The sequence below is a fragment of the Candoia aspera genome, chromosome 2 (genome assembly GCF_035149785.1).
Source record: "Candoia aspera isolate rCanAsp1 chromosome 2, rCanAsp1.hap2, whole genome shotgun sequence".
NCBI classification, from domain to species: domain Eukaryota; kingdom Metazoa; phylum Chordata; class Lepidosauria; order Squamata; family Boidae; genus Candoia; species Candoia aspera.
Genome location: NC_086154.1, coordinates 235,707,648 through 235,723,715, shown reverse-complemented (window position 1 = coordinate 235,723,715; position 16,068 = coordinate 235,707,648). Strand labels below are relative to the sequence as shown.

Sequence of the window (16,068 nt, the reverse complement as noted above, 5' to 3'; positions counted from 1 at the left end):
CTAAGGAAAGCCAGAATCTGTAATGATCTTTCCATTCTGTAAAGCATCCCAACAAAATAATGTTGTAAAACACAGATCTTGGCAATTCTGTCAGCCTTTGTCTTTTTGCTCAAGCCAGTACCTTCAGCTGAATTCCGGGCTCTGCAACAGCTCGAAATGGAGTGGCTTGCCAATAGGTCTGCTCAGTCTGTTTCCACATTACCACATAAAAGCTGGAGCTGTCTTGATAACCAAAAATGAAGCCTGCATAGTCATCATCTGTCACTGTATTCACATGGAAAGTGCCTTCAAAATCAACTCCATTGAAAGCTGTATAACCTGTTCAATAGATGTAGATAGATGCATCACATCCAAACCAACCACAGTTATATAATCTGGTCAACGGATATGATCTCCCCCAACCTGGAGTCCTCCAGATGAATTGGGACAATTCCTATAATTGTTAGCTGGTGTGGATGAAAGCTGGACAATTATGGGAATTACAGTCCTACACGTATGAAGAACATCCTCACTGGAGTTATCATTACAAGTGACTAGTAAGTTCTTTGGATCCAAGAGCCCCAATCCACCTGGAAGATTTATCAACAGATACCAACTGTTTTATGCTGGGCCCGATGGTTGGCCATCAAATGCACTACTATCTACTTTTATTGACAACAGCACTTCAAGGCTCAAATAAGGATTTTTCCAAGTCCTGCTCCTCTGTTAGCCTTTAACCAGACATGAAGGGATTAAATCTTGCCCTTTATAAATGCTTTACAAGAGATTGGTTCTCATTCTTCATTAGATTATCTGTGATGAGCACTTTCTATCATTTTGGATGAAGGATTATAAGGAAAGATTCAATTAGCATTCCTATTATAAACTCAGCTGGCTAAAGAATGGGTGTGAATTATTGTTTAAGTTAATTATCCCCAAACATTTCTTTTTGTGGATTTGATGTCAATGTCTCCAGAGAAATGGGTATATACCTACGGCAAGTCCAGGATCACTGTTCATAGTTTGCACAATCTCCATACCCTGCAAAATGTAGGTAACACAATTAGTGAAACAAAGAATAGAAGAAACGAGATTTTGTTTTCTACAGTCAAATACAAAATCTCAAACCAATGAATTCACAAAGGTCTCTTTTGTAAATGTACACACACACACTTTTTTTTTTTTTGGTCTTTATAGTCAGTTTTTGACTCCTGGCAGCTGCCTGGACTAGTCTCCTCAATTTTCTTGGCAAGATTTTCGGAAGTGGTTTGCCACTGCCTGCTTCCTTGGGCTGAGAGACAATGACTGGCCCAAGGTCACCTGGCTGGCTTTGTGCCTAAGGTGGGACTAGAACTCACGGTCTCCTGGTTTCTAGCCTGATGCCTTAACCACTAGACCAAACTGGCTCTCCACACACATACATACCTATCATACTATTCCCTTTCAGAGTAGGTGATATTATGCAAGTAGATGAATTTGTGTTCCTTGGCAGAATGTTTTAGGGGAGTTGGGTTATATAAATACTAGCTCAGCCCTGAGAAAGAGGAGGTGAGAAAGAAACCAAAGATTACTTCATCTTTATTTATTTATTTTGCATAAGAGGGTGCAGTGAGAAACTGTGTCAGGCTTTCAAGATTTGCATGTGGTCTGTTGTGAGGAATAAATGGCTGTTGAAAAAAACATATATGAATAAGACAAAGTAAAATCTTTTGAGACTCTTACTTCACTATGGTTCAATCTATCAAACTGGTAGATTGAACCATACCTTTTAGCATCTTCAAATAAGTAGCGTAATTCTAAAATAATTGCAGAAACAAGGGGGAATCCTTAAGAGTTATGAACAATTAAATAAAGATACACTGGAAAACTGTAATATTTTTTAAAAATAATTTTTATTGAATGTTTTAATAACAATAGTAAAAGAAAATACAAACTAAACTCAGAAAAAAGGGAAACTAAAGAAAGAGAATAAAAGGTGTATAGAAAAAAAGAGTAAGAAAAAAAAAGAAATATTTAAAGAAGGAGCTTCCAATCTTCATCACAAGTACAAACAAATTTAATAATTTATCACCCCCTATAATGTTACATACAAGTAACTCTTCTTCCCCAAACCCAATGCTTATCCATACACAAATACACAAATCATTAACATTTCAGTCCTATTGTCAGCAAAAAGTCCATAAAGGGATCTCAGATTTATACAAACATGTCTTATTTTAACCTTGATCAAACAAATTTTGTACTCCTTCCTTTTGCTTCTAACAATTTAATCTTTAATTCATTCAGAGGCTGTTGTAGGATTTGATCTCTCTTCGATTTTTATTTTTCCCATCCCGAAGATTTCTTCAAACTTTTAACCAACTTCTTTTGTAAGTCCAGTAAAAAGTGTTTATCCAGGTCAGTCTTATCATTTGTATTTCCACTTTGGTTGTTTTCTCTGTCTTATAGTCCATAATTTTTTATTCTCCAGTTATTTCTGCAAATTCTTTATGTTCCGATATTTCTGCATCAGGCAAAATTTGTTCCAACCCTTTATCTTGTAAATTTTCCATGATGTTCTCTTTCCCATCAATAATTTCTTCTTTAATATATTTTGGACATAATGTATTCATAAAAGTATGCATCATTTCTGAGATTGAAGCTGCTATTTTTGGACCCCATTCAAAAATCTCAAATATTTCAAATGCCATGGCATTTTCTGTCATTTTGCAAGTTCCAATGCTGACCAAAGACAAGAGACAGACTTTTAACTTTTTTTCCTTTTCCCTTTCTGCCTGGAATCTTTAGTCCCCTCTAGTGTCCAATTTCTGAAACCATAAAGTCTCAATTTTCTGTTTGGCTTAAGCTATACTAAACAAATTGGTTCCCACAAAGAGCTGTTCATTTATATAATTATTTCCAAAATCTAATAGCAAAAGTCATAATATTCACTTATTCCAAGTTTGTCTGGTCTCTTAATTCGTTTATAACTTTCTTGAACTGGATTCTTATTTAGCTTTTTGCCATTTATTTCTAATTCTGTAAGCTCTGAAGCTTATAGTTAATTTTTATTTTATTCAAGAACAAAGCTAAACTCTCCAGGTGGCTTTTCAAACTTGTCATTTTGAAGTTCTCTAATATCCTTAAAGTAGCTGAATAGGTAGTTTCCAAAAGTGATTAGAAAGTGAGTTAGCGAGCTCAGTGTCCTTTCAAAGGCTTTGCCATGGCTGAAAGCATGAGGATTCCCTTCATCTCCCGGCACTCAAGCCCACTGGAAACTGCTGTCCTATGGTCTTCTCACAAGGAGCAGCCATCCGGAGCACAAGTGGGTTATCTTCTGTTCTCTCCTTATCCAGGGAGGTTCCGTGGGATTAATCTACTTGCCAGTCCTTTGGTTTTAGCTGCAGTCATCATCTCTGCTCATTTGGAGACATCCTAGCTCACCATTCCTCACCTGGAAGCTCCAGGAACCTATAATCTCTATCATATTTTAACCCTTGTTTATTTGTATTTTATTCTTTTATCTTTTCTTTTTTATGTCTCTCTCTGTATTTCTTTCACATAAACATACATACACATACAAAAGAAAGAAGCAACTACTGTGTATAAGAGGGTACTTCTGTCCTCTTAATAATAAATGAGAGTTGCATATGTCAGGAAATCATAGAAATAAATTCTATGTAATGTGTATAATAAAACAAGAATAGATAGGGTCAAGAATGAATGAGTGATGAATGAATATGGGCTAAATAGAAAAGTGAGCGACCAGCAGAAAAGAAGGGGGATTGCTCATATAGAAAAAATTGAATTGCATATCAAAATATGAAGAGTGAATAGATTGAGAAACGTAAGAAGACAAAAAAGTCTTGTGATTGAACAGTGTTTATAAGATCCTCATTAATATAAAAGACAGAAGTCTAAAGAAGAAAAGGCAATGTATGGACATGGTGAAAGTAAGAATGGTGTGCAAGGATAGAAAAGTATGGAAAGGTTGGTATAAACTAGATTTGGTATTGAAGGACATACAGCAATATACCAAGCTAGCACAGTGTTTGTGTAAACTAAATTGAGTTAGAATTCCATTTCTTTTCTCTTATATCCTGCCTTTATTTTGTCCACTTCTCTCTATTTTTCTGTGCTTTGCATAACATTGTTTAACCCAAAAGGGAATGTGACAGGTCTGTGTGTATATATGTGTAAAATAAGGAATTCCAACATTACATGGTTACTTTTTCTCAATGTTTCTACTACTACTAATTCCTCAAGTCTTCCCAATAGAATATCATCAAGTCAAGGACAGTTGATCTTGTGCTTTCTCCATTTTCTAAAAAAAATGTTATTAGCAAGGCAAGTCAGAAATTTCTTATAAGGTCCAGAATATAGTTTGTCTCCCAGCAAATGTTTGGGCAATTAAAGTCTCCTATCACTATGATTCTATGCCTCTTTGAAAGTTTTTAGAAGGCATCATCTACATCTTTTCCTTGATTGGCCAGACAATAGCAGATACTAACAACAATATTGCGTTTATTTGTTCCTCTCCTTTTTTCTTAAACCAGATGCTTCTACAGCATTATCAAGTTCATTCATTTAGATTTATGAACAAGAATGCTTATTCTTAACACACAGTGCAAGTCCCCCTCCTTTAATGTGCTTCTGTCCCATTTAAATAAACTATACCCTTTAACTACTATATGGGAATCATCCCAGCAGATCTCCATTATATCAGTGAATTCATATCTGTCCTTTTGTGCTATGAGCGGACCTCATCTTGTTTATTTCTCATGCTCTGAGCACAAGTGAATAGATAATAATGATCATACACTTTGTGAGTCAATGTTCTTTCTGTTCTTTCTGTCGTTGTTGTTGGGGGGTTTTTTGGCTTAAGGATCCTTACTACAATATTTTTACTACAGCATTGTTCTTCTCTACTCTCTGCCCTTTAGGAATCCACCACCTGGCAAAGTTAGAACAAAACCTGAAATCAAAATGGACTGTTACAGTAACAAAGGCTATGTGTTAACTGTTCCTCCTGTCCCAAAGCAGGAAACTCTTAGCCTGTAACGTAACTCTGGCAGTAGAAAGAGGTGCACAAACATAAACCTGTTTTTGCAACAAATATGGCTTGCACTTTATTCTTGGCAGTTGTTAGATTTCTTCTTTAATGGCTTTTCTAGTGCTTGCAATAAACAGAGTTTATCATCTGTTCTGAATCATTGGCTTTCAGTATTGGCTAGGTGAAGCCTGACCTATCCTATAGTTTATTTTTTCAACTCCTGACCACTCCTGTTTTATCTGCAAAGGCCTGAAATTGTTCCTGAGTTCTTGCAGAGCACAGTGTCTTCTAAATCTCTTCTTTCTGGTTGTTATTCTCAGCCACTGGGCTTGCTTCTCTGTCATTCCATAGAGAGTTGCTTCTGCAGTCAATTTCTGCTATACTGCCACCTTTCTTTGAACTTGTCTTTTGTCATCAGCCAAACTGTGACCTCTGGCTGCTTAAACCTTTTAACTTTTTCAAAGACAGCTACAAGCTTGCCTTTGCTACAGATATATGCCTGTGGTTTCCAGGCAGGAAAAGAAACATGCCATAAGCATGGCATGTTACAGTTGCAGACTTCTGTCCATTCATTGGCACTTTTAATTCTTAGAGCACCCCCAGTAGAACGGCTTTTATTTCTTTTCATTTACTCCTTAGGTTCTTATGTTAGCCAAGTACTAAGTCTTGCCTTGTTCAGGTGATTTACTTCTAGCTTGTTTGTGGACAACTCTGGGATTATTTACTAAACAAATAAAGGGTCAGATTATTTTCCTGAGAATCCCCCAACTCATTTCACTGCTAAAGACATAATCAGTTTTAACAAGTTTGGAGACTTGGTCGTTTATCATTGCAACTGTCCATTCCTGGCTGCTTTTAGATATTCAAAAATTATTTACCTGGTTCAGAACCACCCAGTTTGGATCAATCTGAGCATCACCTTCTGGATCCAGGACGACAGTCTGATAAGCTCTGAAATCAGTCAAGGTGATCTCTGCATTCTCAGGACAAACATCAATCCGGTCTATCACTGTATCTTGATCATAGTCTGATTCACAAATATCACCAATTCCATCACCTGCAAACCCAGATTCAGCATTGTAAGGGATGTCATTTGATAGCTGCAGTTTAAACAGATGCTTGAAATAGTTCATTCGCCAAAGTATAGATGTAAAGTATATGCAAAACTGACTGATTTGGGAATGGAACATTTCAGAAACTCCAGAATGTTTTCCTGGTCCTGCTGAACTTCCTCCAAGCCAAAGCAGTTCAAGATGTCCCAGATGTGGCATTCTGGATAAAACAGTCTGTTTCATGGCTAGACCACCACTGGGACACTTCAAACTGCTTCCTGTTTCAAGGATTTACTTCCCAAACTGTTGAACTGCCCTGCAACTACAGAGCGTGGAGGAGATTTGGCATGATCTGGAGGGGAGACAAATTGGTGAGTTTTGCACCTCCCTTATGTAAAGGAATTAGATGAGAAAATTATGGCAAGGACTCATTTTTAATGCCTCCTATAGTAAAGAGGAAGGCTAGAGAAACCCACGAAAGCCAAAAGAGGTCAGGGCCATGAAGCACCAAGTCATCAACAGTAAATTCAAAAACAAAATCAGAAATGAAGTGGAAGGACTGAAAAGAAAGGGGAAGGCCTCACTGTTCTCATCTTCCTGCCCTGCATTAGGAACCAGCCGGCAATTATCAGGCCCTGGAGGGACTTGGTCAGGAATTCCATCATCATCATCATCGTCATCACATTCATCCCCCAAACCATCCTTATCAGTGTCAAGCTGGGAGCTGTTAATGACTGTGGGGCAGTTGTCAGTGCTGTCCTGGTGTCCATCCCCATCACTAGGGTATAGCAAGGTGAAAAAAAAACATACACAATTTGTTAGTTCCTATATCTATGTTCCCAAGCAACCTCTTCCAACCTTTCCCCCCATATTTACTTATTAGTTTATATCCTACCATCCTTCCAAAATTTCAATGCAGTTGAGGTAATATTCCATCCAACAACCTTCTGAGGTAGATTGGACCAAAAGAGAGTGACTGGTCCAAAGACACCCAATACACTTCCCTGGCTGAAGATGGCTTGAGCCTGGTGTCCCCAGTCCTAGTTCAACACCTTAATTACCACACTTGCATTAGTCTTAAATGTAACAAGACTACAATTTCTATCATTCCAGCCAGCACAACTAATAGTGAAGCTGGATATATCAGATGCAAGTCATATTCTGTCCAATCTAGAGGGCACCAAAAACAGGGAGTCTGTCCCCAAGTGTAAGAATTTAGGCTATATTCTTATATGGGTAACAAGCATGGCATCATATCTTAATGTGCTAGGAACTTCACCATTCATATTACGCTTGATGATGTAGATAGCAGAGTATGCCCTGAAGGACAAAAAGAAGAGCCGCTACCAGGGCAACAGACAGGTAAAAGGGGCCTGAGTCCGAGGCAAGAATGTAATGTGAGTAAATGTCTCAGACAAATTCCTCCCTATTTCACACAAAGATAAAGGGAGGAAGTGCAATCAGACCTGCAAGATTCTGTTAAATAGCTTTACAATAAAAGTAGTACAGAGCCACATGGCGTTGATTTCTGAGTCTGGTCTACCTTGACAGGCTGACAGATATCACTACTACTTGAAGCCAGACATGAAGATAATTGCCAGTAAAGTTTATTTCTGCTCTAATTACGCTAAAAACCTGAATTGTGGTCTTCAGCCAGATATAGAATTTCTTCATTGGTGTATGTTTATTTTACTGATACTTCTAGAGTATGACTGAGAAATGGGATGGGAAGGCTCAGTAAATTACGGTGTAACTTCAATTTACCAGACCTCAGTGCAAGTCTTCATATGGAACAGACCAATTTCCCACACTGATACATGCAGCACATGTAAAAAAGGGGTGGAGTTCTGTTCACATGATTCTTGACTTCTTTAACACTCCCTGCAAATGCCCGTTAATTACGTAATTTTAAATGACATAAATAATGCAAATGGCATACATTGATACAAATGACAAACATTGAAGCAAATTATGTAATTTACACCACATATAAATGACATAATTACACAAATGATACAGATGATGGATGAGAACTCTCTAATTTAATGGACATACGTTAACAGCATACACCCTCTCTTTCCATTTAGCCCATTAACTAACCATGGCTTTAACTAGGGACATCCACAGTGTTGAGAAGTTACAAAGAAGAAGGAATGCAAGGGCAGTCATGTAAACACCAGTTTATCCCTGAAAGAGAGGAGGGGGTGAGAAACTTAACCAACTTGATTCTCTTGGGTATAAGAGGGGAGATCAAAATACTCTGTCAGGCTTTCAAGATTCTGTTACTATATGCTACAACAATAGAGTAGAGTTCCAGTAGAGTCTGTTCCCTGACCTGGCCTAGCTTGAGGGGCTGACCCACAGCAAGCCAAGATTTTGTCAAACTCCACCCCTTACCTACTTGTGAGCAACATGACACAAGTACAAAAGGGGCAGTGTTTACACCATGACACGGTGATGCACGTTTCATTATTTGCTTCCCTGCTCTCCCTCAGATGCCCATGACTTTAGAGTTCAATTATTTTTTTTCTTGTTTGCACATAGCTAAACCAGAATGGGTTTTGTTCTGTTTGCTTCTTTCTTTTTTGGCACCTTCTTCAGCTGGGGATTCTATTTTCTACATGAAGCAGAACAACATACAATTGTATGCCTCTTCCATTGAAAAAATGCTGAAAGTCTGTTGAACAGTTCTGACCATTAAGAAGCTCTCCCTAACATGAATCCAGAATCTGCTTTCCGGAAACATTATTCTGCATCCTATATTCTGTGATGAAAGAGAAAAAAAAATCCCTTTCTTCTCTTTGACATCCTACAGCTGTTTAGAGTACTACCACATCCCTCCTCAGTAGGTTTTCTACCAGGCTAAACTCATCCAATACCTTCCATTTCTCCTGTAGAATTTCATTTCCAGTTCCTGATCATCCCAGCTGCCCTGCATTGGGCCTTTTTCAGTTTAAGAATCTTTCTTAAAATGTGGTAAGGTGAATTAGACACAGGGTGGGTTCTGACCAATGCTGAGTAGAGCAAAAGTGTTATTTCCTGTGATTGTAAACTGTACTTAAATATTTGTCCCATAAACCACCCAGAGGCCTCCGACAGGAGGAGGAGATCGGGGATAAATTAGACAGACAGACAGACAGACAGACAGATAAAATCTGTCTGGGGTGCTTTAATTTGGTTTCCTGCTCTGAGTGGAGTAGAGTCAGTGGTTTGCATGGCTGCTTCCAACTCTCTGATTTTGTTATTCAAAATACTGATTTCAACAGTCAATATAATGGATTGAAAATAATGTAATTATTTATTAGACTTCAGTGAAATCAGGAGAAATGGAGTGGCTTATATCAGGCTGAGTTTCATTGGGCCCTATCTTTCTAATGCAGTGTTCCTCAACCACAGCAACTCCCCCCTTTGGGGGGAGATGGACGGTGATAAAATTTGATAAATAAAATAAAATAAAATAAAATAAAAAATAAAATAAAATAAAATAAATGTGTGGACTTCAACTTCCAGAATTCTGGGAGTCAAAGTCCACATATCTTAAAGTTGCTGAGATTGAGAACATGGTTCTAATGCATATTAAAGTAAACTTTAACTTACCTGTCTTGGTTGGTGTCACAGGAATCTCCAACCAGATCATTGTCAGTGTCTGACTGTAAAACCCAGTAATAATAAAAATAGATTACGCTACTTACATTGCAGATGAAAGATTATGAATACTGCATACCATGGTTTCTCAACCAGGTTTCCTTGGAACCCTGGGGCTCTGCAAGAGATCCCTAGGGGTTACCTGGGAGATCACAATTTATTTAAAAACTTATTTCAAATTCAGGCAACTTCACATTAAAGAGGTAAGTTTCATTCTTTATTATTAGTTTAAGAACACTGTTAATGCATATATACAGGCCTACACATGAAACAAATATAATAATTTTGTAACTTCTGGACTATATTTGAGCCCAAATGTGCAGGGGTTCCCGTAGGCCTGAAAAATATTTCAAGGGTTCATCCAGGGTCAAAAAGTTGAGAAAGGCTGCTATATATTATCTTGTAGAAAATAACTGCAACACAGTACTTTCAAGAATTTATATGAGCAGGGAATTAAGCCCTGAAAATATAGAAAGATAGACTGAATTTAAGATTGTGCTTAAATTCTGTGTTCTTGAAACACATTATTATTTCTATCTATCTATCTATCTATCAAATGGTTAAGTCCTGTTAACTGATGGATACCTTTACTAATTAGATCCACTTTCAACGATCTGGGAAAAGAGAGCTCAGAAGAACATGTAAAAAGTTACATGTTCAAGATGCCATCTTTAGTTTAAAGCTCTCAGGTAAAAGTTCTAGGAAAGATTGAAGAGTTTGAACATCTGATACTACTTAAGTTAATTCATACTGAACTAAATAGATTCAAAATGGAGTGAATAAGATAGTTTCATGTTAAATATTGCTATCATTGCAGTAAACCTACCTATATATTGTTTTATACTGTTTTATTGTTGTAAGCTGCCCAGAGTTGTTTTAAGATGGGCAACTATATAAATGTTTCAGATACATAAAATAAATACTCAGTTAAAATATTAACATTCGCATCTCTATAGGAAATACACTGCACTGAAAAACCATATCTATACCTGCTTTCCCAAACTGGTATGCTACAGAGAATTCTGGGGCAGTAATCCACCTAACCTATCTGAATGTATTTGGAGAAAATTGTCTGAATGAAACTTTTCACAATGGACTTTTCTTTCTTTCTGAATATTTGTGGTCAAGTGAAACTACCACCATTACCTTATTAATGACATTCTAGAAGTTCATAAAAGTCTTCCTTTCCAGAAAGCACTTAGGGAGTCATTTGCTTGGCTATTAAAAACTATTCTCATTTGGTATTAATTCAATATTCTTGACTTAGCTGCAAGGCTATGAAGATAAGGTGGGATAGCAATGGCTTTGAATACATATTTCAAAGTAATTTTTTAACGGGCTGAAGTAAGATTAACAAACATGAAGCTTTATAGCAAATGCATTCTCATTTTTAATTCCACTGAAGACTGATGCCCTTGACACACCAGCTATCTGCTCACCTGACTGGGATTGCTAATATCAGGGCAACTGTCGCATACATCACCAACACCATCATTGTCTTGATCTTTCTGCTCCCAGTTGGGTATTCTCTGACAGTTGTCCAAAACATTCTTAATCCCTGAATAAAATTGTACACATAATTAATGTCACCTTCTGATCACTGAAACACCAGGATGGGAAAAATTTGTTTCCATAACTCCCAGAATGTTCCCAGATCAGATCACAGAAATTCAAGGCACAATGACCAATTTTGACATCACAACTTTTGCTGAGGTTTTTTTTCCTTGGGGGACAGGGCAAAAATAAGGGTGGGATTTCTTAAACCACCGCAAAAAGTACTATTTGAATGCATCCATGTAAAAAAAAAAAAGGCTGACATTTTTCAGTTCCTGAAACAAATCTCCCTATGGCTAGAAAAAAAAAGGAAAAATAAATATTGAGCCTAGCTACAAAAAGATTGTTCACCACTGATCTACCACTTCACAATTCTTAGGATGGCCTGGTAGACAGAATATAGAATGAGTCGACTGGGCAGACTTTTTTCAAATTAGTACTTGGCTTGCTTTTTATATATGTTTATATGCAATATTATTTTAAAGAAATGGTAGAGAGACAGAGACAATCACTTGTGAATTACCTTTTGCAGGATCGGGATGAAGGTGGTGTATCCATCTTGGCCCTACTTGAACTCTCAGTTTTTGATACTATCCCTAGTAAGACCAAATGGTCATGGGTTTTAGAACTTCCTGGATCTGGAGAGCTTCCGTTGTTGGTTCTGGATGCAGTGGCTTCCCCAAATGGATCCTCCTAGCCACAGCTACCATCTGCTCTTTGAGCAGGAATTGAGAATCTAGGAGGGCTGCCAAGTTTGTGTGTGTGTGTGTGTGTGTGTGTGTGTATGTGTGTGAATCCATCTGTGCTTCATATGGCAAAGTGTATGCCTGACTCAAAATATATAATACACCAATATTTAAAATATAAGACAATATAAAAGTAATATTCAATAAAACATTCATTAAAAAGTGGGAGCAGGAAAGAGAAAAGTACTTGAAAACTTTGGGCCAGCTGCAACCCACCACCATCATCTAATATGCCTCAAAGAGTTCTTCTAAAAATAAAATGGTAAGCCTCAATGTGAGTTCCTTGGAAAAAGAGAGATAAAACAGAAGCAGCACATGATGGGGACAACAATAATAATGTAAGTCTGGTTCTGAGAAGCACCCATGTGCTGGAAGAAATGTAGCCTACAAACATATAATTCTGGGAAGATATTCCAGGGATGACAAGATAATTTAGAGTGTACTTTCTGAAGCAAGAATAAGAGGACCAACCAGAAATCTGATGCTGAAAATCCCCTGCTGCACATTGACACTGTTTCCAGACATCTGTTCAATGTCAAGAAACAGGGAAATAGAAACATGATGGGTTTAGGTAGAGGTGTGCTGGAAGAGAGGCTGAATCCAAAGCCTTGCCAACCCTCAATCCAATGCCTCCAGCCCAAGAGGCAGGGGTGAGGTGAAGGCGAATGAATAGGAATCCCTGCAACCATCAGGAAGATTTTTTTGTTAGTTAAATGAGCATCCAGGAAAGGAAAGATTTGTCAGCTCTGCATCTTCAGTTTTGTGCTGCTGCTCTGTTACAGGCAGGGCTTTAGAAATGTCAGTGCCTCCAATATCAGAGCAAGGAATGAATGAAGATGCTTTGTCTGGGTCTGCCTGATTTTCAGTTTAAGGCTGTGTTCCCATCCCCATCCCTTGCCCATGATGTAGCAATGTGGTCACTGCATCTCTGATTTCAAAGGTAGCTTTCTGATTAACTGATATGAGAAAGAAGGTCTGAAATGCTCCACAGCACGTACAGTTACCTAAAGATGATTCTTGATGTGCAAACTACAAAACCCTAAATGCCACATGTAGTTGCCTACATGACTTTCAAGTATGACTTAGTAATGAAGATTGACCCACCATCTCCATCCATATCATCATCACAGGCATCTCCTTTGCCGTCTCCATCAGTGTCCCGCTGGTCATTGTTTAATACCATGCGACAGTTATCACAAGCATCACCAAAGATATCTTGATCACTATTCCTCTGGTTAACATTAGAAGCCAGGACACAGTTGTCCTGAAATAGAGTTAGATAAATCTCTCTTAGATACAATCTGTCTAAAGCAGAAATATTCCTTATAAGGATTGTGCAAAGCATTTGAAAGGGACACTTCATAGAGTAGGCAATTAGGTGGTCCCAGCCATGTCCCCAACCTGAAATATGATTATCAGGATCCCTTTCAGTCAGGTTTTAGACCCAGATAGAGTACTGAGATAGCATTGATCATGCTGGTGGATAATCTCTGGCAGGATTGGGATGGAGGTGGTGCATCCATCCTGGCCCTCCTTGATCTCTCAGTGGCTTCCAATACCATGGATCATGGAATCCTTCTAGACCAGCTTTGCACAGGGCTCTACCCTCTCCCCACTCCTACCTAATCTCTGTATGAAGCCATTGGCTGAGGTCATCTAATGGTACAGGATTAGATATCATCAGTCTTTATATATCTTTACCCCAGGCCAGCCAAGTGATGCCAACACTTTCTCAGTTTCTAGATGCTGTGGGGTCCTGGATGGGGAGAAACATCTCTAGTACAGGTAGTCCTTATTTAGCAACCACAATTGAGTTGTGCAATTGCAACTGCAACTTAGTTGTTAAGTGAAGTGGTTGCTAAGTGAAACCACAACTGTGCTTATGATCTTATTTCAGCTTTCCTTTGTTTTACAGACCTGCAAAGGTCATAATTCCAGGTGCAATTCAAGGTGTTGATTGTCACCTATAAAGTCCTTCATGAGACAGGGCCAGATTATTTGTGGGTCTGTTTGCCTCCAATTATTCCTGCCCCTCCCATGAAGTCCAATAGGATGGGTATGCTCTGGGTCCCCTTGATTAAACAATATCATCTGATGGGATCTAGGAAGGGTACATTCTTTGTCACTACCCCTGTCCTGTGAAACACCTCCTGAGATTCAGATGGCCCTAACCCAGATGGCATTCTGCAAGGCATTAAAAACATGATGGTTCTTTGCAAGCTGTAAAGACTTGCAAATATGTAAGCATATTTATGCTCACTGCATCCTCCTGTCTGAATAGGTAAGAAAATAACCAAAAGACCTGCATCAATTTTGGATGTATTTTGAAGTGGATTCAGAAGGGTTGGATGAAGGAATGCTGGTAATCTAAATTCAAAAGTTACCTGAACAGATTAGTTGGTAAGAGAGATACACTAAAGAAGATGCTGTTTGTAGGCATCCAGTAGACTTCTCTTGTCCCCTTTGGCCCTCCCATACCAATGTTTTTCTTTTGTTTGACAAAACCAGGCTAACTATCAAGAGCACTATCTGTTACCCAGAGCATAGATAGATGCAGAAGCCTTTACAATTACTAGAAAGTCAAATCCAAGAGATGTAACTCCTTCCCAGCTTGTAGTCACTGATTGTTATTTTGCATAGCAAGATTAATAGTAAAAAGATAGGCATACTGAGAACCATTTACTTTCTTTAGTCACCTTCTTATTGCCCATTTTTTTAGTTTCCATGCTCCACAAAATAAAATAGGTAACATTTAGTAAATACATTGTGATTTCAGACTAGAAATGTCCTTTTGAAACTTTTTTTTAAATTGCAATTCTTAAGGCCTGTACAGAATATTTTTGGAGAACAAAATGCTTCCCCACCCCCAATTCCTCTCACCATTTTTAATATCTGTCTTGGCCCATTTAAACTATTGCATAAAAATACATTTTTTAAATCTCTAGAAGTGCCAAAAGTGCTGGTAGATGATGGTAAAAATTAACACAGAGATGGATTAATTTTTGATACAATGGTACCTTTTGTCCAGATTGGTAGCAGGATTGCTTAAATTCAGAAAACATGCTATTTCTAACCAGTACCTGATCATTAGGAACACCATCCCCATCTGCATCATCATCACAGGCATCTCCCACAGCATCTCCATCAGCATCTTCTTGTCCAGAGTTTGGAACGAACTTGCAGTTGTCCTACACAGAAAATAAAGTACACATATAGAGCACTCTTTTCCAACCAGTGCCACCAGATGAGATGTACTACACTGTCCGTAATCACCAGCTAGCACAAATGGGAGGTATAGGTATTGTATTTTAATATATCTCTAGGACACCAGGTTTACAGTTCTCTTTTTTATCAGCAGTTCTTTGACAAAATGTTAGTGTAACACGAAACAAACATGAAACATACTCATCTTGTCACCCAGGCCTCTGCTGAACTGCTAACCTTTTTGCAGCTTTCAGCCGAGCATGGAAGTTCTTCATCAGGATAGCCATCAATGTCAACATCTTTTCCACACAGAAAGCCATCACCAGCCCAGCCAATGCCACACTGTGAGCAAAAGTATTACAAAATGAAAGCAACATTGAAGATGCCTTCGTGGGCATAGTCTTTGCTATTCTTTCTTTTTCAACTGAAGTTAAAAAAGAATTTGATTTCTGTCCTAGTATGTCAGCCTTCTCCATCTGATGTCCTCTGAATGGGTTCAGTTGGTAGGCCCTGGAATTTCCAAGTGCATAGCCAATGAACTGGGAGCTGCAGTCCCATAATAGCTGAGGATACTAAATTGGGCAAGGGTGTAGTATGTCATAATGCTATCCTATTTAGAACATATCCTAAGCCTTCTACACACATACATACTACACCTTTCTCCAATCTGGGTTGCTTCAAATGTGAAATGTCTGCAACTTCCAAAATTCTCAGGCAGCATGAGATGATGACTGATGATATGGCTGACATTCTGCAGTCCCAGCGCATCTGAAATGTACCAGACTGGGAAAGCTAGACAAGCTAAGACAAATTCTTTTTAAATGTATTAACGCAGAGATCTTTTGATAAAAGCCAA

General features: G+C 38.2%; 1 protein-coding gene across 1 annotated transcript in view; it reads right to left on the bottom strand.

Moving 5' to 3' along the window:
* The window catches only part of THBS4 (thrombospondin 4), a 42,331-nt gene that overhangs the window by 3,662 nt on the left and 22,601 nt on the right, over positions 1 to 16,068 (bottom strand). The window contains exons 11-19 of the mRNA XM_063295572.1: positions 15,450 to 15,554; positions 15,089 to 15,196; positions 13,113 to 13,272; positions 11,148 to 11,266; positions 9,661 to 9,713; positions 6,648 to 6,841; positions 5,890 to 6,068; positions 972 to 1,020; positions 122 to 318 (exon numbers count right to left, since the gene is read on the bottom strand). Of these exons, the coding sequence (XP_063151642.1) occupies positions 122 to 318; positions 972 to 1,020; positions 5,890 to 6,068; positions 6,648 to 6,841; positions 9,661 to 9,713; positions 11,148 to 11,266; positions 13,113 to 13,272; positions 15,089 to 15,196; positions 15,450 to 15,554 (1,164 nt within the window). The remainder of the gene's footprint in view (positions 1 to 121; positions 319 to 971; positions 1,021 to 5,889; positions 6,069 to 6,647; positions 6,842 to 9,660; positions 9,714 to 11,147; positions 11,267 to 13,112; positions 13,273 to 15,088; positions 15,197 to 15,449; positions 15,555 to 16,068) is intronic.